Source organism: Leptinotarsa decemlineata, unplaced genomic scaffold, assembly GCF_025532065.1.
Source record: "Leptinotarsa decemlineata unplaced genomic scaffold, Ldec_3_MD MMD2_P_RNA_scaffold_5, whole genome shotgun sequence".
NCBI lineage: Eukaryota > Metazoa > Arthropoda > Insecta > Coleoptera > Chrysomelidae > Leptinotarsa > Leptinotarsa decemlineata.
The window spans coordinates 1,290,561-1,316,498 of record NW_027412532.1 but is presented as its reverse complement, the minus strand read 5'-3'; the positions used below and the strand labels follow the sequence as shown (position 1 = coordinate 1,316,498).

The following is a 25,938-nucleotide window of genomic DNA, read 5'->3' as shown; positions in this document are numbered from 1 at the left end:
ATAGATAAACATTGACTGATCATACACCAATTTACATTGGATTGATAAGTCAAAACAGAACAATGTTAAAATAATAAAACAATAAAACACTTTAAAAGACAATTTCAAACCAAGCAACAGTGAAAGTAGGTAGTACACAGTACAATTTTGTTTTGAATCTGAACAGGTTTGGCTGATTCTTCAAGTCATTATGTAGCATGTTAAAAAAGTTTGCCGTAGCATATTTTGGGAATTGTTTATAGGTCGAGTCGTTAACAGTTTCCAATCTGAATTGGTTTCTTTAACGGGTTGGGCAGTGGTGGACATTTTGAATAAAATGGTTTTTTTGTGATTGTATGCAAATAATAATAATATATACAAATAGATACTCGTCAATGTCAATATTCTCTTTCTCTGTAAGATTCTGGAAAGCCCAAGTAGAATATCAATCGTATAATTCTTTTCTGTGCTATGAAGACTCTGCTGCTACCAGTAGCGGGATCATAAACTATAATTGTTACGACTAATGGAAGAATATACCAATGCATAGTAAACGCTCATCAGACCTTCATTTAGGCAGCTTTTTGAATTTCTCAATGCATAGTGATCCAATGCATTTGTCTCGTTTGAGATTTTCGTCGACGATTTTACCCAAAAACTTGGAGCTACTTTGAAATGTGATTGATGAACTGTTTATATACAGGTTTTCACCGATGGCTCTTCTCGTAGTCAATACGTGGAATTGAATAGCAACAGTCTTCGAGTAGTTTAATATTAAATTGTTCTTCTGACACCAATGGTTGAATTGATTTGATACGGTTTTTGTTTTTGCTATTAGTTCACCTCTGTTAGGCCCAGATATCAAAATTAAATCTGCAAACAAGTAAACCTTTCCATCTTTCACATGTTATAAATAACAAAAAGTCTGTGGAGCCAGAACGCTACCCTGAGGAACTTCTGAGTCCACTAAGAATTCATCAGATGTTTTATCATTCACTCTAACTATCAGTTTCCTACCTTCTAGGAATGAACGGAACCAGTCCTCAATTTTTCTACGTTTACCAATTGCATACATTTTTGACAAGATGAATTTGAAGTTAAGAGTATCAAAGGCTCGGGATAAGTCGAAAAACAATCCAATGACCAACTCACCTGCCTTCATCTTATCCTGTATCAGCTGAATCAAATCTCCAGTTGCAGTTTCAGTAGAATATCCTTCTCTGAAACCATGTTGGTTTGGGCTAAGTATATTGTACTTTTTTATGTATTGTTTCCGCCTGTGTGCCACTCCTATCTCCAATACCTTTGACAAAAAAGTCAATAATGCAACAGGCCTATAGTTCAGTAAGGAATGTCTGTCATTTTTTTTGTAGATAGGTAATACTAAGGATATTTTCAGCCGACTTGGAAATTGACCCAGTGGTTCAAATTTCCAAGAATTCCTAATCTCATACCTGATCGAGGCACACGTTTTTCAGAATTGGTGGGTTTTTATAATTCTTAAAACTAAAGATTTTCCTACCACTGACATCTCTAGGCGAGAGGCGCAACCCTTCCAATTCCGGTTAGAGTTCTATAATAATTATTGATAGATTATAAATCATGCCGAGATGTATATCGTTCCATTACAATACATAAGTCAGAATTTTATTGCAGATAACTTTATGATAGATATACGCTGAGTATAGCGACCTTCAGTTTTCCATATTGAGCCAACAAGTTTCTGAGCCAACAAGTTTCTTCTACGTACCCCATGAATGAGGCGAAGGCAGAAGTTTTGAATCTTTCTCAGTCTTTTCTTGTCCCTAATTGTGAAGCTTGGTCCACAGAGTACATCTGCATAATTCAAAGATGAAAGAACGATACTCTCACGTAGAGTAAGTCTTGTGTTTTTACGGAGAAATTTACGATTTTCGTAAATCAGCTTGAGTGAGAGGTAAGTTTTCTGGATCAGTTCATTCACATGGAAATCAAATCGGAGATTACTGCCAATAGTCACCCCAAGATTTTTTGCTTCCTTCACAATTTCCAATCCATTAAAGCCTATACTAATATTGAGTTGTTGTTTCCCAATATCTCTGTTATTTTTGGGACAAAATATTAGTATTTTCGACCCAGATGTATTATTTCTTCAGCACATATTTTCAGGAAGGGTTGAGAATGTGTCGAGATCATGACTGATAAGCCTATTAGCGCCATCTACCCTGTGTGTTTCAAAAGAATAATATCTATCTATCTATCTATTTCTTCTGATAAAACTATCGCAGTAACCTGCCCCACAACTCGAGGGATAATGAAGTCGGTTTCATAATTCCATTGTACGATGGAGAAAAACTTAAATCACTGACGTTCCCATTTCCTTCTCAGAACTCCTGTACAAGAAAATACTTTCCCGAGAGAAACGGGAAATGCCATGAATTCTGACTAATGTCTCGCTCCCAGTTTACTAATTATCTACTTAACCTGCCCTGCGTCTTATAATTGTGTCCATACATCTTGCCTGTGTGAGTTATTCGCCGTGCCAAGAATAGATAGAATTTATCAAAGAAGCAAGGGTTGAGACCCCCTAGCTCTATACAGGATAGGACTCGCTAATAGTGTGATCGTGAGAAGATTCCTGTAACAGTTTTCCAACTTGAGATGAGTGGCCAAAATTTGTGTTGGTATTAGGCAGTTCTGAATTAGTTTTTGGATATTTTATGTGAATATGATCATGTCTCTTGTAAATTTTGCTTGTAATACACCGGAATAATAGCATACTGATTATTCATTCCTAAATTTGAAGTAATAGCTCGAAACTTTTATTCAGATCGCTTTGTTGATTGAGAAGCAGGGTTCTTTTAGTTTCAATGATTATAGGTGGTCCCAGAACGACCCGCCACAACGAAGAAATTATAAAAATTTAGGAGAAAAATGTATTTTCCAAAATAATCTTACAGCTGTATACACTTTCCCCAGTGACGGTAAATGAGTTTTATGCCGTGTTTATGATAGATAATAACTGTCTTGCTCCTCAAATCAGCCAATAACTGCCGACATTACTTTTCCATCGTTATGAAATGTTTGACCACTGATCAATTTTTTCAAGTTTGGGAACAGAAAATAATCCGAAGGGGCTTAATTTCGTGAATGAGGGTGCATGAGGTAGTGATTTATAAGCTATTTATTATATGCGAGCTCTTTCGATAGCTAGTTAGCTCTACTCAAACTGAATGTTTTATCTTCTTGTTTGTTCTTTCATGCGGTTAGAACGTCCTAGTGCAGGTACTGCAGGTAAATTTGCCTGTATTTGGGTTACAACAGGTGATATCCTTTGTGTTGGATTTTCTCTAGGTTCACTGTTTCTAATACAAGCAAATTCACCTACAGTACCTGCACTAAGCCATTCTAACCGCATAAAAGAACAAACGAGAAGATAAAACGTTCAGTTTGAGTGAATCCAAGAAGATGATAGCGCAACCAGCTATCGAAAGCTCTCGCATATACAAAACAGGGATTCAGTCTGTTTAGAAAGTTGATGAACTCTTTTCAGCTGCCCGAGCTTTCGCTAATGTTTATAAGCTTTACCGAAGGATGTGCTATGTGAGGATATTTTCTTTAGAAAATTTAATTTTGTGGATATGTGGATTTCGAAAAATAGATTCTTAATTATTATTATTTTTATTATTACTTGAGATAAAAATTTCATTCGGCTAGACTCTTGCGTTGAGTTTAAATCCTATACCCCAGTGCAAAGAGATTTTTCTCAACCCCTCAGGTGGATTCAGGCACAAACACAACAATTACTTACCCAAATTGATCTTTTCTTGTAGATGTTCCTGTGAAAAAATTTGGAAAAAGACACAATTGATCTCTTAGAAAAAGTAGAATAATTTTGATTATAAGAGTAAAAACATGTTGGATTCAAAAATATATAAATTGCCCGTAGAGAAAATTCTTTAAATCTAAAAATGTCCTAAATCTACAACGAACTATTCAAAGTGAATATCCGAAAGCACGCAGGCAAATGTCAGTTTATCATTGAAGGTCACTTTAATTCTTGCAGACTCGAGTTTTTGATTCAGACTTCAATTTGAATGTCCTATTATTGAGTTCTTGAATAGTTTCATTTATATATGCATATATTGTTATGAAATGAAATAGGTAAATACCTTACTTTCCTCCAACGCTGGTGTGTGTGGTGTGATTTCTCTACGGAGCTAGATCTTGTGGATATTTCACTGGAAATGGCTGGACAGGTATGCTTTTCAATGAATTTACTTTCAATAATCAGTATATAATACTATTATGTTCAATTCTTATGTTTTGATACAGTATTTTTTTAAATTTATGGAGAGAACAATTTGGCGTGGCGTTTCCCTTCGTCGCCTCGAGAAGAATCTTGTTTGTTGACAAAATAGTTGGAAATCTATTTCTTCCCGTAGTTACCACCTATCAATTCTCATATATACAGATTTTCAACTTTTTCATCAGGAAAATTATCTATTCTACGGATTGGTTCTTAAATTTAGCTACATTTTCATTTTATAGTTTCCTACAAGAATAGTTAACCTCACTTTTATGCAAATATAAATATTCTCCAAAAGCATCACTTGATGTCAGTTTCTGGAGAAGTGATTGACAACAATAAATTTTGAATTTTACATTATTCCTAAATAATAACAATTAGTTTATTATGCCTTTTTCGTTTTTGCATTACAGATATTAATTTAATCTCATCTGACATTTATTTCTAACCTATACCGGTTATCTGTTTTACGAATTTCAATTCGTTTTGATGTACAAATATTGATATTCAAATTTCCCACTCTTTTGTCCTTGTTTCCTGTCGAGGCTGTGGGTATCAATACCTGTACAGGGTGTCCTCGCTGTATTTCTGTATTTGAATTCCTCCGTGATGTTTTGAAAATCTCCATACACTGTTGCTTTTATATATATATATATATATATATATATATATATATATATATATATATATATATATATATATATATATATATATATATATATTTGTTTTTTTATAGCATGACAAATGTAGACATGTTTTCATTGTCTATACGAATAAATATATCTATCTATCTATCTATTCTATGTTGTATATATATATATATGTATATATATATATATATATATGAAGATAAGTACTATTCTGATCATTCCCATGTTGATTTCAATTTGAGAGCCACCGGTAGACAGCTGTTTCAGCCTATTGGGCATCGTTAGTACCGGGCAGGCTGTCCTCGATTGAAGACAAAATGTGAATAGCCAAGAAAAATATTTAATGAAAATAACTGCGTAAACGCAAATATATCGCGGTCCGGTCCTGTTCGAATTTCGCGTTCCGCGTATCGAAGAGTGCTTTACGGCCTCTGTTTGATGATTAAGTAATAGGGATGCGATAAGAATCGAATGGGCTGCCGATTACATCGAAAGAAGCTTGTAGGGGTTTGTAGTCAATTGGATAACAGCTAATTAAAATGGTGGAAACGGAATTCGGGGGAGGCCCAAATTGCGTGGTTGAATTTTATAACTTTTTGATGGATTGTTCAGGGCATGGCGGGAAGATATCCATGAAATATTTACACGCAACTGTGGCGGAAAAGGGAAAACAGTGTCTAAGTGAAAGGGCAAATTTAAATTTTCGGTCTCAAGGTGGAAAATGAAGGGTGTCCCTTAATTGTATGCGAATATTCAAGGTTGTGAAATCAATTTGGAGTATAATAATCATAGGTGTATATATACCATGGTCCAAAAATTTCCGTTGCGAAAATAAGGGGTGCTGGAAAGGTTCAGGATGTGGAGTGTACTCCAGATCACTGAGCCTAAGGATTGAGTGAGGAATGGGAAAGAATACAAGCGTGGTCCAAACATAACTGGCTGGTATCTCAGTCGTTACAAAAGAAATAACCAGGAAAGGAATTTCTGGCAAAAACACAACTGTACTGACAGCAGATAAGTCCTATTAGCCTTGAACAGACAAAGTGTAACCTCAGGGCTAGAACCAGAGTGCCACCAAGATTTAGCCAAAGCCTCGTTAGATATTAACATTATCCTGAGGTGGGCTAAAGGGCAGGACAGGAGTAGAAGTAATCGCATTGCCGACTCTTCAGCCAAAGAAGCGGCTGGACTAGGAATTTTAGGACCCAGTGGCACTTACGTACAACGGGTCACATGTGGCCTAAGTTATGTGAGCGTACACTCACCCTCCTTACTATACAGATACAGAGAAGGGGTGCTGAAATTTCAAGAGATAAGTGGAAGTTATTGAAAATTTCCGTAGCCCCCGGGATATTTTCATGATATTTGGTAACTAGTGACGGTTGATGAAAATGTATAGTTTCCAACAAACAAATCATTTCAAACTCCAACTCCATTCAGGAAAACATCAAGGGCCATCACCAGCGAGTAGAAAACGGTACTTTTCTATGACTTGCATAAAGATTTATTTTTGAATGATAACCCGAATGTATGAATCAGCATTGAGTTTCATAATGAGAAGCAACCTAAATGAAGCATTCAATGAGTTTTTCTACTTTCGTTGTTATATTCGAATTGGGTGAAAACAATCAAAAGAAGCAACTAGAGTCCAAAATTTGACCCATTACCTCTAGCACTCAAGTCCAACGTTCTAACTAGTACACCACAAAAAGCTCAGACATCGGTTTGCCATAAAGATATTAAAGTTTTCAATTACACAGGTTAAAATTCCTACTGAGAAGAAGAAAACGTTACTGTGCCTAGTTTTGAACACATTCCCAAAAATACTGAACATCCCAGTTGTGACAATGAGCAGTCATTATTTCCTCTGTATTGGTTCCACGTCTTTGGCTGTTGCAGTTTTATATTCATTCCGAAACATTTCCCGTCTCATCCAACGGTCCGCAACACTACCTAATAACCGTTCCCAAAACACCCTGAACCTTTGTGGTTACCTTTAGCTTATTTCCTATGATAATGTTCAAGCTGATGCTTTTTACGGTTTTACAGATCATTTGACGTTGTGGCTTCATTAAACTTTGTGCCGAAAAACAAATCGACTAATCGGAGTCATTCATGTAATCTATCTCATGGACCGAGTCATTAACCGAATATTGACTACATCCGCGAGTTTTTTTATTTCTCAATCGAATTATTCCAAACCACACTTTACGCTGTGTCGTATTCTAATTATTATTATGTTTTCTACTTCAGTGACCTCAAAAAACTGTATAGCAAATACCACGAAATGAATGAAATTGGAAGCAACTCAGTTGTGTGTAGCTTCGCTACACAGTGGATTTCATGAAATTCCTGCCGACAATAACTATTTTTCTGACCTGACTTCCTGTCGATCTTCTCCATGCATGCCTGATGGGTAGTTACCTAACCTAACCTAACCTCTTCATGAAAGACTGAGGAGAAAGCAACATCATCATTCACCTACAAATTAGGCCGGTATTAACTAACCTCTTTATGGAAGATAAAGGGGAAAAGTCAGCATCATCTGCTTACAAAGAAATAGATCCAGTAATCGCTAACCTCTTCATAGAAGACTGCGGAGAAAGCGTTAGCATAATCCGTCTACAAATGAATCAGGTAATAGCTGACCTTTTCATGAAAGACAGCAGAAAGCATGAGCATCAACTGTTTACAAATGATTCCGGTAATAGCTGACCTTTTCATGGAAGACTGAAGGGAAAGCGTCAGCATTATCTGCTTACGAATTAGTCCAGTAATAGCTGACCTCTTCATGAAAGATTGAGGAGAAAGCGTCAACATATCTGTCTACAAATGGATCCGGTAATAGCTGACCTCTTCATGAAAGATTGAGGAGAAAGCATCAGCATTATCTGTCTACAAATGAATCCGGTAATAGTTGACATTTTCATGGAAGACTGCGGGGAAAGCGTCAGCATTATCTGCCTTCAAATCAGTCTGGTGATAGCTAACCTCTTTATGAACGATAATAAAGGAGAAAAATCAGCACCATCTGCCTACAAAGAAATAGATTCAGTAATCGCTAAGCTCCTCATAGAAGACTGGGGAGAAAGTGTCAGCATCATTTGTCTACAAATGGATTCGGTACTAGCTGACCTCTTCATGAAAGATTGAGGAGAAAGCATCAGCATCATCTGCCTACAAATGAATCCGGTATTAGCTGACCTTTTAATGGAAGACTGAAGGGAAAGCGTCAGCATTATCTGCTTACGAATTAGTCCGGTAATAGCTGACCTCTTCATGAAAGATTGAGGAGGAAGCGTCAGCATCATCTGTCTACAAATGAATCCGGTAATAGCTGACATTTTCATGGAAGACTGAGGGGAAAGCGTCAGCATTATCTGCCTACAAATTAGTCTGGTGATAGCTAACCTCTTTATGAACGATAATAAAGGAGAAAAATCAGCACCATCTGCCCACAAAGAAATAGATTCAGTAATCGCTAAGCTCCTCATAGAAGATTGGGGAGAAAGCGTCAGCATCATGGACCTTTTTATGGAAGACTAAGGGGAAAGCGTCAGTATTACCTGCCTTCTTTCAGCTGGGGTTGAATAAAAAACCAAATAAATGTCATAACGTACTGTCATCGATAACATGAGTAGATTCAACATGAAATCGTATTTCTGTGAATGAATTGAGTGGTCCATCTTGTAGTATTATCCAGAGGTGCTGAAGAGGCAATAAGACAAGTGTCTTATTCCGAAACATCGATATCCGCCATCGAGGATGACTGTATTTCATGTAAGTGAAATTTTACCTCTTTCATGATATTGTGTAGTAATCCTGTGAGTCATATCCAACTCAATTCCATAACGAATGTTCGAAGTACAAACTGAATAGGAAATTCCCCATTTATACAATTCGGGAACGCCACATAACCAAGTCGATTCGTGCTGGCAATTCCATAACAAATATTCATTACTGACCCCTTTTTACATAATGTTGAACCAAGTCTGAATATTTCCACCTCCTTGTCATCATTCATCATCCGTCGCGCAGCGCTTAAGAAAACAGCAAATAACTTTCTTGGCAGTGCTGCCAGTTCGAAAATTATATCGGAGTTTCGTTTATTTTTCTGTTACATCCACGTCTAAGGTTTTCCATCCTTAGAGTGATGGGCATGACGTATAAAACTGAAATGTCACACTTCAGTAATAAACAGAACTTGAACATTGTGTTGAAGCTATTTTTCGAGTCTGCAGGTATGTATCTATGCCTGACGTTGCGTCTACTACAATGGTAGATATTGTCAAAGGCAGTATGGTAACGTCCAATTTCCTATGACTGACGCATAAATCAGGCTGAATTTGACAGATGGCATAGATTATGGTAAACTGGTTAAGGCTTTCGCGGCCAAGATTTCCACTGTAACGATCTTCGTTCGGGTTTGAAGTCCGTCCTCGTTTGGAACTGCATCTGGCTAGCAAGAGTGACTGGCTTCTTCAGAGGTCTATTTATCCTGATGGATCACTTATGACTAGTGATTTCTAGTTCATAAGCCGAATTTATGTTGACACAGGTAGCCCGACTTTCTAATTCGTACGTTGTTATTGGCCGTGGTGTTATTACCTGTTACATTGCGTTGCACTTCTGCCACCTCAGCTTTGGCCGAACTAATATTACCTGATACATTGTATTGCACTGCTGCCACCTTAACATCTTCGGCCGAAGTGTTATTACCTGTTACATTGCGTTGCATTTCTGCCACCTTAGCATCTTCGGCCGAAGTGTTATTATCTGTTACATTGCGTTGCACTGCTGCCACCGTGTCATCTTCGGCCGAAGTGTTATTACCTGTTACATTGCGTTGCACTTCTGCCACCTCAGCTTCGGCCGAACAATTATTATCTGATACATTGCGTTGCATTGCTGCCACCTTAACATCTTCGGCCGAAGTGATATTACCTGTTACATTGCGTTGCACTTCTGCCACCTTAGCATCTCCAGCAGGAGTGTTATTACCTGTTACATTGCGTTGCACTGCTGCCACCTAAACTTCTTTCAGTATGGTATTCCAAATCCGGTTATCGCCTCCTCTTTTCTGTTATAGTTTTCTGTATGTTTATGGATTTCTATGGCTTCCCGTACCAGCCAACTGTGGTATCCAAGATCGGGTGTACGAAGTTTCATATCTTCAAACAGTATCGAATGATCACCTTCAGTAAACGTGTGTTGCGCTACTGCCGATTTTTCTATTTGACCTAATCTACAGTTTCTCCGATGTTCATTCAGCCTTTTACCCATGAATCTTTTGGTGATACCGATATAAACTTTTCCGGTATACCCCCGTAGCTTATAGTGGATCTCTTTTGTCTGTCGAACCGTCTTATAAAATCATCATCATTGTCGGAAACCACTTAGAAGACCATCTTAAGATCAGAAGCCGTCCCGTCAAGGCTCTATGGTCTTCCAAAGATACATAAAAAGTAGATTCCGTTGAGATCCTTAGTGAGTGCACAGGTTCGCCTACGTAAACACAAACAAAACAGCTTGCATCCATCCTCCAGCCTCACGTTGGAAAAACAACTAGGTACGTCAAGGATTCAACAGACTTCGTGGAAAAAATGAAGAGCCAAGTGATATTCTGGTCAGTTTCAACGTTGTGTCCTTGTTCACCACAGTCCCGCTGGAAGATTCTTTGAGAGAGATAGCCAACCTGTTCCCTAGTGATATCACCGGACCTACAAGAAGAATTTTAACATCTTCAAAAGGCTTTAAAATCGTCTTTGGTCGTTCACCTTCAGTTCTTGCGTCAGTCGAATTTTGTACGGATGCAGGCTCAAGTTACGGTCTGCTAAATGTTCTTGTGAAATCAACTGCCTCAGATTCTCCTGCACACTCTCACAAACAGTGGAAATATTTTCGGCGGATCTTGCTTTTCGTCGACGTAGCACGATTATGGCAACTGAGAAATAGGCAAAGCGCGCGGTATGTTGCTCGAAAAAAACAGCCATTTTGGTGAAACAGTTTAATCATTTGAATGTATTGTTGAAGGCTATATCCGTCCATGATGATTCGGCGAAACAAACTGAATGAATGACAACTATTTTGACAGATGTAGCTTCAACATGACGGCCGTTTGCAATTGTCAAAGTTTGAAAGTCTCTGTTGGAGGACCCCATAATTGAATTACACTTATTCCGGTAACAAATCCAGTATCAGGCTATTTCTTTAGGAGTATCGGCAACACCGCTCTCATCTGGGCGTTGGTGTGATTACCTCTTAAGTCAACCGGGTGTTGTTTGTACGTCTGGGGGATTAAATAGCAGATTACCCGTGGGGTGGAAGTTCGGAACGCAAGATATATGAAAGTAAAAAGAGCGCCGTTTGCTTTACTGACTTGGCACCGTCGTAAATTTCAATGAAAACTCCGGAGAAGCCGAATAGAAAAGCGATTTGCCTCTTTTGTTTTGGAATTAATGCATGGATGGATTGAGAAAGGTTCATTTCGGTGTTTAAAATACTGCATATTTGAATCTGACTTGAAAATTACTTCGAGAACTGTTTATTTACTTGCTCCAATGGTAAACTGCTCATAATCAGGAGGTTGAGAGGTATGGAAATGATACCTGTTTCAGTATTTTTTGATACCAAGTTCACTAATTACAGAATTGAAATGTGAAGTGGTATCTGATCCTGATTACGGGGCATGCTCCGTAATCCAAAAGATCAGATCAGATCCAAGTACCATGTCAAGACTGGGACAAGACTTACATCGGCCAGACCAATAGGCGAATCAACACACGCAAAGATGAACACAAAACTTAATATTAGTGCAGGAGAAAGTTACCAGATCTTCTCTTTTCCATCGCGTAATGACGACAGAACACACCATCAATTCCGATAACACAAAGTCCCTAGCAAGCAATGAAAACTACCATGAAACAATCAGAGAGGATATCGAGATTGAAAAGCGACCTAAAGGTACGTGCAAAGATCACCAGCAACGTGGAGATCAATCTTGTCACTCCACAAAAACAAACAGATCGCACAACTCTAAAAGATAAACTTAGCACTTGAAATCTCAGGTATAACGAAAAAGGCGGGAAAGCACAGGTAAGGGGGCGAGCACAGGTAATAGAACCAACACAGGTCATCGAACCAACACAGGTAATCGAACCAACATTATTTATCGGGCCAATACAGGTAATTGGTACAACATAGATAATCGAACCAACACAGGTAGTTGTGTCAATACAGGTAATTGAGCCAACACAGGTAATTGAGCCAACACTGGTTAGTAAATGTTACTATCCACTCCAATGAACAGTATTTTCCAGGCTTGTTACTTGATTTACTATTACGGCCTGGGAAGTAATCCATTTCAGTCAGAAATCCTACTGTTGAGCGTAGGTTTTTCCTGGTCATCGCCAGGTATTTCTTCGGCGCCAGCTTCCTAGGGTGGCCCAGAGTAATACTGGCAACACCGCATCCTTTGATTCCATCCCATTTTATTAGGGATTGAACACGGGTGTGACGTTTGGCTGGTTCCGCAATTGTCGAAGTCATCTGGCCGTAGTTGTCACTGGGTCCTAAAATTCTTGGTCCAGCCTGCTCCTTGGCTGAATAGTCGGCAATGCGATTACCTTTACTTCTGTCGTGCCCTTTAACCCACGTCAGAATAATGTTGGTGGCACTCTAGTACTAGCTCTGAGGTAAAACACAGGTAATAGGACGAACACAGGTAATCAAACCAACACAGGTAATTGAACCAACACGATTGATCTGGCCAACACAGACAAATAATCGGACCAACACAGGTAATCGGACCAACACAGGTGGTTGTGTCAACACAGGTAATTTGGCCAACACAGGTAGTAAATGTTACCATCCACTCCAATGAATTAAAAAACTCATCCAAAAAAACAGTGTTTTCCAGGCTTGTTACTTAATTCACCATTACGGCCCGGGAAGTGATCCATTTCAGTTCTTAACATCAACAAAATCTCCAAATCCACTGTAATCTACCTCTATTGAAAATATCATTATTTCTTTTGACTTGTGTTATTTTCCCTTGAACTGACTCCGTTAATTTTTCAGAGTATTTGAGGGCAGAGAAACAGCTGAAAATATTCACTCCTCCACAAAAAATATTTCGAAGAATGCAAGTGAATAATGTTAATACAGTGAAATTGCAACTACTGCTGCCTCAGCAAAAATGTCTCTTGTCATCTCTGAGTTTGAGCCTGTTCAGCTTTCCTTTCATTTTCAAATAGAGACTCATCTGTGGTATCTCAATTCGAGCGACCAATTCGATCAAGAAATCCCACAAACTTCGACAAATTCAAGAACGAAGTCGATCTCCGATATTTCCCATCTTTCGCGGTTGAGCTGTTCGATTTGTCAAAACTCTCGGAAAGAATCCGCTGTCCACCCCGCGAAAGATAGAACGAACATCAAACGGGAAAATTGCGAAAGAGTTTCATTAAACTGAGGAATAAATTCCACCTCAATTATCATTAAAACTTCAGATTAAAATTATCTTAGCAAGAAGTTCATTAGAGATTGAAAAAGCGTTGCTAATGGCTCGCTGACTTTTCCTCCTCCATTAGGAATAACCTCGAAAAAGAGAAAACGACGTCTTAATTTGCAAAGCAATTTTTAATAAATTAACCCCGACATCGGAGCAGGGGTGTATTCACGATATAAGGGTGGGGATGCAACCTCATATTTACCATCAAGTTTGAATAATATTTTGGTTTTATGCAGGTTTGAAATAGATGAATTTTCTTCAGTAAGAAGCTTCAAAAATCTTTATTTGACAATGCTTTTAATGTATTATCTAACTAATTGAATTTTACTGTTCCAAGATTCAGAAAAATTGTTTTGTACAGAGTATTTCGATGGAAATCCTGAAATTTTTGAATGCATTCACACATAAAACTCTCAAACCTATACCGTCAATGACTATTTTGAATTTTGTTCGTAAAATGAATGGAACTTCAGTGTGAAACCTCAATTTGTAGTTCAATGTGGTGTTTAACCTATTAGAAGGCACATTAGACAAAGTTTGGAAAAGATAATGAATCGATTATGTTCCCTCTTTTTTCCCCTTGCGAGCGGAAATTCCTGACACTCTTTCTTAATCCTCATTTACGCTATACAAAAAACCTACCTGCATATTTCAAGCTTCGGCTGTAAGTTAATGTAAGAGTCTCAGTCAATCAATAAGTACCCACTTATACAATATTGAACAGCATCAACGAAAAGGGGTAAATATAAATTGATAAATAATTGAATATGTTTTGAGAAAACTGGAAATTCACCTCGTTTTTTTGAAACAGAGTTTTATAATCTGAAAATAATTTGTTTATTGACTGTTTATATCTGATACAGAGCAGTACCAAACAGAATTTGAAGGAAATATTACAGTTTTTGAATAGGTTCAGACGGAAAAGTTCCCTTATTGGTTTTCTGGGTTTTTTCATAGATACATTTGAAAAAAATATTTTCCGATAAACTGAAACATCAATTTTCAGGGTTTCAGTTTAATAATAGAAATTGCAATATGTGGATTTTTTCCATGGCCCGAACTCCACGAGTATAAATCTGTATTCGCAACTCCGCACAATGAAAAACGTTCAAAAGAAGAGCAATAACAAAAGCTGAATGGAATATGTGTTCCATTCCAATACCCAAAACAACGGAATATGCAAAACATTCGCGAAACCGCACGATACTGCTCGCACTGAATTGAAATGTTAATGGTCCATTTTTTAGACTACAATAGATGTTAATAAGAGTCAACGCAAAATATTTCAAGCAGAGAATCACCATCTCGTAATTTGTGTTATTGTAAAGCGTTCTTCTTATGCAAATGGAGAACGATAGATCAAAGACGCGGGGCTGAAGCGGCGCGACGATAATTTGCGAGGCAGGACCGTATTTGAAAAATTCATTTGGAAACTGAAGCGAATTTTAATCAAAAACCGTCGCATGAGTACCGCTTGGGAATTGCTGAATGGCATCAACGGAGACCCAGATTTGCTTGAAAGGGTCTGTCAGTCAGAGAGTGAGTCAGTGAGTGAGTCAGTCGGTGAGGTTATACGCAAGCGGCTGTACGATTCACTTTTCAGTTAGTCAGTGAATCAGTTGATCAGTAAGTCAATCAGTTGGTGAGTCAGTCAGTCAGTGACTCATTGAGTGAGTCAGTCAGTTGGTGTGTCGTCAGCCAGTCACTGCGTCGGTCATTGAATCAGTCAGTCGGTGAGTAAATCAGAGAGTCAGTCGGTTGTCGGTGAGTCAGACAGTGCGCCAGTCGGTGAGTCAGTCAGTTGGTTAGTCAGTCGGTGGGTCAGTCGTTTGGTGAGTCATTAGGTGAGTTAGTCAGTGAGTGATTCAGTTTGTCAGTCAGTGAATTATTCAGCGAGTCATTCACTGAGTCGGTCAGGAAGTCAGTCAGAGAGTCAGTTGGTGACTAAGTCGGTGGGCCAGTCATTCTGTGAGTCAATCATTCAGTGAGTCAATAAGCGAGTCAATCAGTCGGTTGGTAAGGGAGTCAGTCAGACAGACAGTCGTTGACTCATTCTGTCTGTGGGTCATTCAGTCAGTGAGTCAGTTAGTGAGTGTGTCAGTCAGTTAGTCGATCGGTCAGCGAGACAGGGAGTCAGTTGGTTGGTGAGTCAGTCGGTAGGTGTCAGTCAGCCAGTAAGTCAGTCAGTGTGTCAGTCAGTCAGTGCGTCAGTCAGTCAATAAATCAGTAAGCGAGTCAGTCGGTCAGTCAATCAGTGCGTCAATAAGTCAGCCAGTGACTGAGTCAGTGAGTTAGTGTGCCTATGAATCAGAACTGTTCCAAGGATTGGCAAAAACGTTGGCACAAGTGTATCATATCCGATGGGAACTACTTACTTACTGACTTAGTTTTATATCTGTAACTCTTTTCATGACGAAACTATGGCATTATTAACAAAATTATGAGATACACTGTATAAAAAATAATATATGACAGTTTGGATACTCAAACAGAGTGGAAATTTTCTACGGGAGCCATTTGAAGAAAACAAGTGAAAAGGTGAGTTCAAATCTTTCATTTAATTTTTCCAGCTTCACAAATGACGGCTTCGTTACCCAAATTCTTGGAAACCCTAAATAGGGCTAGATCTGTTGATTTGTCTGTCTCATAAGCATACTGATTTGAAGCTAAATGATAAAATACATACATTTCTGAACCCAGCAGGATTCTTATCGCTTTAGTTTCAATCCTACCATCTTCAACTTTATCTTTTCATCACTTCGTCGCATGTTCATTACTTCTGAGAAAAATAATAAAAATATATACAAGTAAGTTTCATTCGGTAGAGCACCATCACACGCAAAAGCTCAATTACCAAAATGAAACTGCTTCTGGTTTGAATTTCCTGATAGTAGAAAAAGTAAGTCACTCAAATAAATCTACATACAAAGTATCTTGTCCTAATTTTTCTGTTCGCATTTGATTATATTAGTCAGTACTGAGATACGGTTGCGTGCTTTGTGTCGTGAAAAAAATGATGACAATGGATTTGCATACTCAAGAGAAATTGATGGTTCATTTACTCTTGAATTGATTCTAGCCCTCAAGATGATTTTAGACAATGTAGATTTGATTCAGGAAATGAACTCTTTGAATCCATCAAATGTCTAGGTAATGAAAATTACAACATAAGTACTAAAAATGGAACTATTATTTTGATAACTGCCTAGTTTTGTGATGAAAATGGCAGATACTTGAAACTTCATAACGTTCTTGGTTCTTGCCCAAAATTGTATATTGGCCAAACAGAAAGAACCTTTTTTTCAAAGAATAAAAGAACATAGGGATAATTTCTTGAATGGGAAGAACATTTGCAAACTATCATTCGGCAGATGAACACAGATTCAACAACGACTATGGCGTATTACATTTGGAAGAGAAAGATTTTAAACTGAATGAGTATTTACTACCCTTTACTCGTATAATATTGTGTGAAATCATAATTGCCTACGACTACTACCAAATGAATTCATTCTCCAGCAATTCAGCATAGTTGTGAGTGTCTGGATTAGCTGTGCAATAAATGATCATGATTTCGGAATGTTCCTATTATGGTAATACCCCTTTTTTAACTCATCTCATCTTTTGCAGGCAACTTATTTTGGAATCAGTCTGAGCATCTGGAGAAAATTCAATTCATTTTTCCATTCTGGAATTTGTTTCTGTGTTCTTTCATGCGAGCTTTGACTGATCTATCAGTTTAAACTATGTAAAACATTGAACATGAAACAGACAAATTAGATCAGTAGTTTATGAATTGCTGGATGGTCCAGCAATTCATAAACCAGAGAAGGAATTTGAAACTGAACCTTGTGGAATATATGAAAATCAATAGACCTAAAAATTGCCAATATCTAATGAACGATCGGAATCATTTAAATAAATATCCTACACCAGATAATCATACTTATCCCTGAAATAAATATATCTGCTCTGAGAATGTAAACATTATCTCTAGGCCAGAAAAAAGCAGATATAATAATAATAATAATAATAATATTCTGCATCTCACTATTGCCATTATCCGTTGCGCTCAGAAATACTCGAGGGTATAACTGTGGCACCCCCGGAAACCGGAGGCACAAGGTCACCCATCTGTTTTATATGGATGATCTTAAACTTTATGCCTCTGGAGAGAAGGATCTCCATCAGTCCTTGAGGGTGGTGGAAGAGTACACGCATGATATCGGTATGAAATTCGGGATAGACAAATGTGCAATGGTCTATCTCGAAAGAGGACGATGCGGGGACTACGGAGAGGATGTGCAGCTCGTAGATGGGAGCATCTTACACCATCTGGATGCCGGAGAGACGTATACTTACCTCGGGGTGGAACAACGCCACTCACAAGAGGTAACAGCAGTGGAAAACTCTCTTCGCGGCAAGTATCAGCACAAACTTCGACAGATCTGGTCATCGGAACTGTCGGGGAAGAACAAAGTTGCTGCAACAAATATGCTTGCCGTTCCAATCTTACTCTACTCGATTGGAGTAGTGAAGTGGACTCGGGAGGAGCTGTATCAACTCGACGTAAGGACCTGAAAAATGATGAGTTTTAACTAACCTGAGTTTCATTTCTTCTGATAATTGATACTTGAATTTATATAGCGATTTGGGTTTGAAGAATGATACTTTGAAAATGTTTGTCACATGTTCATGGAAAGACAAAGAGCTACGCCAAGATTTTTAGCACTGTCTACCCAGTCAATGTCTGCGTTATCGAGAGTGAGCCTAAAGCTATACTGAGTTTCTACTATTTGTCTTTGAGACCCTCTCTTTGACGGGTAACATAACGAACGAATATCACTAAAGAAATCATCTTGATATTATATTGTCAATACCTAAAGCATTAGATTTTATTTCTTTGATAGCAGTCAAAATATCATCATCACATATATCGGTGAGGGAAAAGTTCATAGGAGCGTTCAATTCATTATTATAGAATGAAAGAGTGTCATTATCTACTATTGAATGTCCAGCCACGTTTAAAAAATAGTCATTGATTTCTTCAGGTCTACGTAGTTCAATTGGCAGGCTATTGGTTTGCGAGGATGATTTTGTAGTAACACCTCAATCTGCAAGATTTCTCCATATCATTTTTGTTGAGTTTTTATTTGAATAAGAATCACTTTGTATTTGTTTTGACATTTTGAAAAATAGTTGAATGACAGTTTTTGTAAACAAGAAGAATAAAAAACCGCTTTTGAAGAAAAAGGGAAAAGTTTGCGTTTTATTTATAGCAGTATATTCAGAAACGATAAACATTGTGCCGGTCTTCGAGCGGATATACTAATAGTGCACATTTCTAGGTAAATATAAACATTGTGCTGGTCCTTCGAGCCGGATATACCAATAGTGCACATTTCTAGGTAAATATAAACATTGTGCTGGTCCTTCAGCCTAGAGAACGGCAAAATGGAAACACGTAGCAAGACTGCCAAAGCAAAAAGCGAGAGTCATAAAAAGGATGTCACCACCATCAGCGAAGTTAGAAAAGTTGACAATGCTGAACGCGATGCCACAGAAGACAAGTTATCTGTAGTCTCGTCCAGTAGAAGCAGTAGAAATGATGGTGCACAGTCTAAATCGGCTTTAGTATCTTTATCTGTGAGATCCAATGCAAGTATTTATATGAGAAAACTCATGGAAGTCCAGGTAAAAGCTGACGAAAAAATGGCTATATTGTTGTCTAAGCAGTTCGAAATGGAAAAGCAAATGATTGAAAATAGGTTGGCATTAGAAAAAGCTAGACTAAGTGAGAAATTTGATTTGGGAGTAAGTAATACATACCGTTCGGAACGTGACAACATTTCGTTCAGAAATTCACATCATTCAAAAGATGACGAGATTTCTTCTGTTGATTCTGAAGTGAAAGTGCGTAATTGGTTGCAAAATACGGACGTCAAGAATATGACAGGTAAGAGGTCGTTCCACAAAAGTCAAATTGACAATACTCTTAATAGTACAAGGGCTTCGTTCGAAAATAATACAGGGGCAAGACATACACATTATAGAAAAAATGAAGAAGCTTCAGGTGCAGAAATTAGGCAGTTGTTGGCGAGACAATCAATTGACAAAGATTCACCAATTTTTTCTGGAGAAACTATTGAATGGCCAAGTTTTTATCAACAATTCCTTTCAACAACTAACTTATTGGGTTTAACAGATGAAGAAAATATGTGTAGGTTGAGGAAAGCTTTGAAAGGGGATGCTAGACGATCAGTGGAGGGATTGTTGTTATCTATTTCATCAATCAAACCGATTATCGACATTTTGATTAGTAGATACGGTCGAGCAGATTTGATTGTGAAAAGTCTGGTCAATAAGGCCAAGAATTTTCCTATAATGAAAAATAATGATTTCAGGTCTCTGACACATTTTGCGGAAGATGTATCAAATCTGGTGGTTACCCTAGAAACCATGAACATGCAGAACTATTTGGATTGCCCTCAAATTCTGGAGGAAATTCTACAAAAGTTACCCTACAACATGCAGCTTTCATGGGGTGAAAAAGTACTTGAGAAGAATGGTAAGAGCACTTTACAAGAATTTAAAAAGTGGCTGTGGAGAAAGTCGGAAGCAGCAAGCTACGCTCAATCTATGAATGTGGGTAAGCCTTCTACAAATCAGGTATCTGGTAAGTTCTCTCAAAATCAGCCTCATAAAGAGAGATTCAAAACAACTCTTGTTACTTCTCAAGAGAAGAGTACTTCAGTTCGCAAATGTATCATGTGTGAAGAGAAACATATAATAGATAAATGCAAAACTTTTTTGGATCTCTCGATAGACAAAAAATGGGATTTCGTAAAAAGTAATGGTATATGTTTTTCTTGTTTGGGAACATCTCACAGAATAAAATTTTGTCGTAACAAAAAGAAATGTGGGGTAAACAACTGTGAAAAAATACATCATAAAAGTCTTCATAATGACGCATTTGATAAAAATAAGGAGAAAAATGATACTGTTAGTCTAGAAATAGTTGCTCACACCACAAAATCATTCAGTACAGAAATTTTATTGAAAATCACTCCGGTTATAATAAGATCTTCTCAGAATGAACTTGAAATTTATGCATTATTTGACGAAGCTTCAACGGTAACTCTTCTTGATCAAGATTTAGCAGACAAGATGAACCTCGTTGGCGAAGAAACAGAGTTAGGTTTGAAGTGGACCCACGAAGACACTTGCAAGAGATTATTTTCAAAAAAAGTAAGTTTTGAAATAGCTGACAAAAATAGGACCACATTTTATCAGATGGAAAATGCATATACAGTGAAAGACATGGATCTTCCTAGGCAAACGGTTGATGGAAAAAGACTAAAAGAAAAATGGAGCCATCTGGAATATATAGATTTTGCTAGTATGGCTCAAGCAAAACCGCAATTGTTGATAGGACAAGATAACTGGGATCTAATCACTAGTCGAGAAGTAATTGAAGGTCCTAAGAACTCGCCAGCGTTATCAAAAACTAAATTGGGATGGATAGCACATGGAAATTTGAGAGAATTCAGAGGTAGACAAGATAGCAATACTGTTCTTCATATTTTCCAAAATCAGATGAACTACGATGAAAAATTACATGAAGAAATCAAGAATTATTTTTCCACGGAGTCATTTGGCGTCAAAATTTCTGAAGATAGATCAATGAATTCAGAAGACAAAAAAGCAGTTCAAATAATAGAATCAGTTTCAAGAAGAATAGGGGATGGAGACAGTTGGGAAACTGGTTTGTTATGGAGAGATGATAGTTCAACTTTACCAGAAAGTAAGTATAAAGCTCTTCAAAGACTTCAGTATCTTGAAAGAAGAATGACTAGAGATTTGGAATTCGCTATGACCTACAAACAGAAAATAGAAGAATATTTAGAGAAAGACTATGCAGAGAAAGTGATAGAAGGAAATGAAGAATCAAGTAAGGTATGGTATTTGCCACATTTTGGAGTCGTAAATGAAAATAAACCCGGCAAATTGAGGTTCGTCTTTGATGCGGCTGCCAAGGTGGAAGGAAAATGTTTGAATGATTTTTTATTGAGAGGACCTGATTTATTGAATTCTCTTGTTGGAGTTATTTTCAAATACAGAGAGAAAGATGTAGCTTTCTCAGCAGATATTCGAGATATGTTCCACAGAATAGTTATCAGAAAAGAAGATCGTGCTGGACAACGATTTCTCTGGAGAAATAATTCCAATGAAGAACCTAGCACCTATGAAATGAAGGTGCTAATTTTTGGTTCTGTGGGCTCGCCTTTTTCGGCACAATATATTAAAAATCGAAATGCATTAGAGTTCCAGAATAAGTATCCTCAAGCTGTAAATGGAATAATAAATAGGCATTATATGGATGATTATCTGGACAGTGTGTACACAGAGGAAGAAGCTTTTCGCCTCATGAAGGAAGTCATTTTCATCCACAGACAAGGAGGATTTGAACTGAGAGGTTGGGTATGCAATTCGAAAGAAGTTTATAGACATATTCCAGAAGAACTTAGGGGTGATGAAAAACTTCTGCAAGAGAGAAACAATTTGTCGCAGAGAATTCTCGGTTTGAAATGGATTCCATCATCCGATCATTTGGCGTTTTCTTTGAATTCTTCAAAAATGAAAAAAATAATTTCGAAAGGAAAAAATCCAACAAAGAGGCAGATCCTCAAAATAGTGATGTCTCTTTATGATCCTCTAGGACTCCTCGCACACTATGTCATTAGAGCAAAAATTCTTTTACAGGATATATGGAGAAGTGGCATAGGTTGGGATGATGAGATAACTCATAATCAGAATATTAAATGGGAGAAATTGATTGATGTATTTGCGAAAATTGAAGATCTCAAGATACCTAGGTGTTATGCATTGAACTTCATTTATGATTTTGATTTACAGTTTCACATCTTCTGTGACGCGAGTGAGCAAGCGTTTTCGGCAGTAGGTTATTTCAGATTTGAGAAGAACGAAAACATTCATGTCTCTTTGGTGATGGCAAGGACGCAAGTAGCACCTCTAAAGCCAATAACAATTCCACGTTTGGAACTTCAAGCCGCTGTAATGGGTTCCAGATTGGCAATGACAATAAGGAAAGAACATTCATTCGAAGTGAATCAAACACACTTTTGGACAGACTCGAAAACGGTTTTGTGTTGGTTGAGATCAGAACCAAGAATGTTCAAAACTTTTATTACGCATCGAGTGGGCGAGATTCAGGAGAACACGAAAATTCCTGACTGGCATTGGATTCCTTCCAATCTGAATATAGCAGATGAAGCTACTCGAGATACAAAAGACATAAATCTACAAGAAAACAGTCAGTGGTTTCGAGGTCCTGAATTTTTATACAATAAACAAGAATTTTGGCCAATGGAACATAAAAGAATAGACAAGGACGAAGAAATTCAAGAAAATCCAGAAACCTTCGAACTTAAACATGAATTCATATTATTGACAGTTTCACATAGAATTGAATATTTACCAGACATCACAAGATTTTCTGACTACATGAAATTGATAAGAAGCACAGCCTATGTTTTCAGATTTCAACATAATATCAAACAACTTGGCAAAAATCTCCAAAAACAAGAATTGACAATTGAAGAATTGAAGAGAGCAGAAAGAATTTGGAATAGAAAAGTGCAAGAGGATTGTTTTTCACAAGAATACCATCTTCTGATGAAAAATAGACCTATACAAAAATCAAGCAAACTTTATCAATTGTCACCATATATGGAAGATGATATTATTTGTTTGGGAGGAAGAACAGATAACTCCACAGAGCTCTCTCCTCAAGCAAAGAGGCCAATCATACTAGACAATAAACACACATTCACTAGATTATTTGTTCAATTTTATCATTCAAAAAATAATCATGCAGGTCTACAACAAACTCTAAATGAAATAAGGCAAAGATTTTGGATACTGCAGGCCAGAAAACTGGTAACTAAAACAATAAGGTTTTGCAATTTCTGTAGCATAAGAAGAACAAAACCTCAGGTTCCTGCAATGGGACAACTTCCAGAGCAACGACTGCAGAAACCACCTAGAGCATTCACCTATACTGGAATGGATTATTTTGGACCCATGGAAGTTTCTATTGGACGAAGAAAAAAAAAAAGATATGGGGTAATCTTCACATGTCTTTCAATTAGAGCTATCCATATAGAGATCGCAGAATCTCTCACCACAGATTCAGCGATTTTAGCAATAAGGAGATTCATTTCTAGGAGGGGACAGCCTTTATCAATTTGGAGCGACAATGGTTCAAATCTTACTTCAGCAAACCGAGAATTGAAGGAGATAATCAGAAATTTAGACGAAGATTTGATCAAGAGGAAGATGGTATCTCAGGAAATTGATTGGAAGTTTATTCCACCAGCAAGCCCACATATGGGTGGAATATGGGAGCGCATGGTACGATCGGTGAAAGATGGACTGAAAAAGATTCTGAACGAAAAAGCACCTAAGCAAGAAGTTCTTTTAACTTTGCTAGCAGAAGTGGAACATATAGTAAACACTAGATCTCTGACATATGTATCTTCCGATGGAGAGGATTTCGAAAGTCTTACACCAAATCATTTCCTCATAGGTACATCTAGCATAGCAAAGCCACCTATAACTTTTGATGCAAATGAAATCAACTACGATTTGAAAAAACGTTGGCAGTTTTCACAACAACTTGCAGAACATTTCTGGAATCGTTGGATAAGGGAATACATACCCACACTCACAAAGAGATGCAAATGGTTTCAAGAAAAGAAAAATGTAGCAAAGGGTGATATTGTCATAGTCATGGATAATAAGCTACCAAGAAACAATTGGCCATTAGGAAAAATTGTTGACGTACACCCCGGAAAAGATGGAAGAGTAAGAGTCGTAGATATCAAGATTCAAGACAATATTTATCGCCGCCCTGTTGCCAAGCTGTGTCCAATTCAGTTATTAGAAGGAAGTATTCAAAACTAGTTCATTGTTTGAATACAGGGGGGAGAATGTTGAGTTTTTATTTGAATAAGAATCACTTTGTATTTGTTTTGACATTTTGAAAAATAGTTGAATGACAGTTTTTGTAAACAAGAAGAATAAAAAACCGCTTTTGAAGAAAAAGGGAAAAGTTTGCGTTTTATTTATAGCAGTATATTCAGAAACGATAAACATTGTGCCGGTCTTCGAGCGGATATACTAATAGTGCACATTTCTAGGTAAATATAAACAATTTTTGAATTGTTTTTATTTTTGTTCAAAACAAATTGTAAAAATGCTGTTTTTTCACGTTTTACTGCGTCATTGACGTAGTTGCGTAGAGTTACATAGTACTGTCTAGCGGCTGCTGTCTTTTCTTTAAGATATTTGGCATGAGCTTTATATAAAATGTGTGAAAGCTGTTTTCCGGGTTTTTTGTCCGTGGCCTGCAGATTTTTTGTCTGATGTTTTGTCTATTACTGCGGTTGACATTATAAAGGACGTGAACCCTATATATATATGCCAACAAAAACAATCAGACAATGTCTAAGGACAGCTAAGAACCACAGAGCACCTTTAGCAACACTCGGAGTATTTCTAACAACAGTAGTTAATCTGGCCTAGAATTAATAATTTGAATGTACCGGTCAGAAGTAGGTCCTACATGAGGAAGTTATTATACAGCGGAACACGTGTCGTGTTTTTGTTAACCTTCCATAGAAAGAATAAACCTTTGAATAGTTGAAATCTTCGAATGAATAGCCACGTCGCTTCTTCATATCGGATACACGAATTGATGACGCATATGTAATCTTTCGTTGCCCCAAGTGTTCTGAACTTTGTGCATTCAAAACGAGATCCAACGCAGATCCCGATATGTATGTTCGCAATTCGTGACCGATGTGTGTTTCGATGGGGTCTATCTCATCGTACATCTCTTTGTTTTCCACCTACCTTTCAAAAAACCCCTATGCGACACGTCTCGAGTACAGAGAATCATGTTGAATCGTTCGAATCTCTGCACTTCAATGCCGAGACATGCCCGTTCTATGGAACGAGGGGCATGTCGACTTTATCGTCGGGGTTTTTAGGAAATACTGATTTCTGATGCATGGTTAGAAATGTTCAATTTTTTTCTTGTTCCACCTTTCTTACTTCATCTGTTGTTAGTTTTTGCAACCATTCCTATATGTAGGTTAGGTCAGGTCTGAAGTGAGTGGGTCTATTCGACCCTTCACCGCAACCCGCAAGGTTTTATTGTGGCTCACACCTCACACAGCAAACCTCTGTTAATGAACTTAGCAAAACTGTTTTGCGCAAACTGAAATCTCCATGAATAGAATTGGTATTTCTTATGATTTTCGAATTTTCAAGTAATGTGTGCAAGAGAAAATGATCATGTCTTCAAACCTCCACACACTTCGAGAGCCAACTATTCTTTATGGTGTTTTCCATTCATGAAGGAACAGAAATAAGCCTCACAAGTATATGTCTACTCACATCGTCATTCCCTAACGCCTAATCCA

The 25,938-nt window shown here is 37.6% G+C and overlaps 2 protein-coding genes across 3 annotated transcripts in view; both read left to right on the top strand.

Moving 5' to 3' along the window:
* LOC111517113 (max dimerization protein 1) overlaps window positions 1–25,938 on the top strand; it is a 471,041-nt gene that overhangs the window by 151,783 nt on the left and 293,320 nt on the right. The window lies entirely within an intron of this gene.
* Window positions 18,581–24,662, top strand: LOC141479910 (uncharacterized). Of its 2 annotated transcripts, none has more exons than XM_074169192.1 (2): window positions 18,581–18,777; window positions 18,838–24,662. In XM_074169192.1, the coding sequence occupies exon 2, from the start codon at window positions 18,884–18,886 to the stop codon at window positions 24,413–24,415; it is 5,532 nt and encodes a 1,843-aa protein (XP_074025293.1). In that variant the 5' UTR covers window positions 18,581–18,777; window positions 18,838–18,883; the 3' UTR covers window positions 24,416–24,662. The 2 variants fall into 2 exon arrangements, with proteins under 2 accessions (XP_074025293.1, XP_074025294.1); XM_074169193.1 differs by lacking the exon at window positions 18,581–18,777 and having other exon boundaries at window positions 19,269–19,385; window positions 19,834–24,662.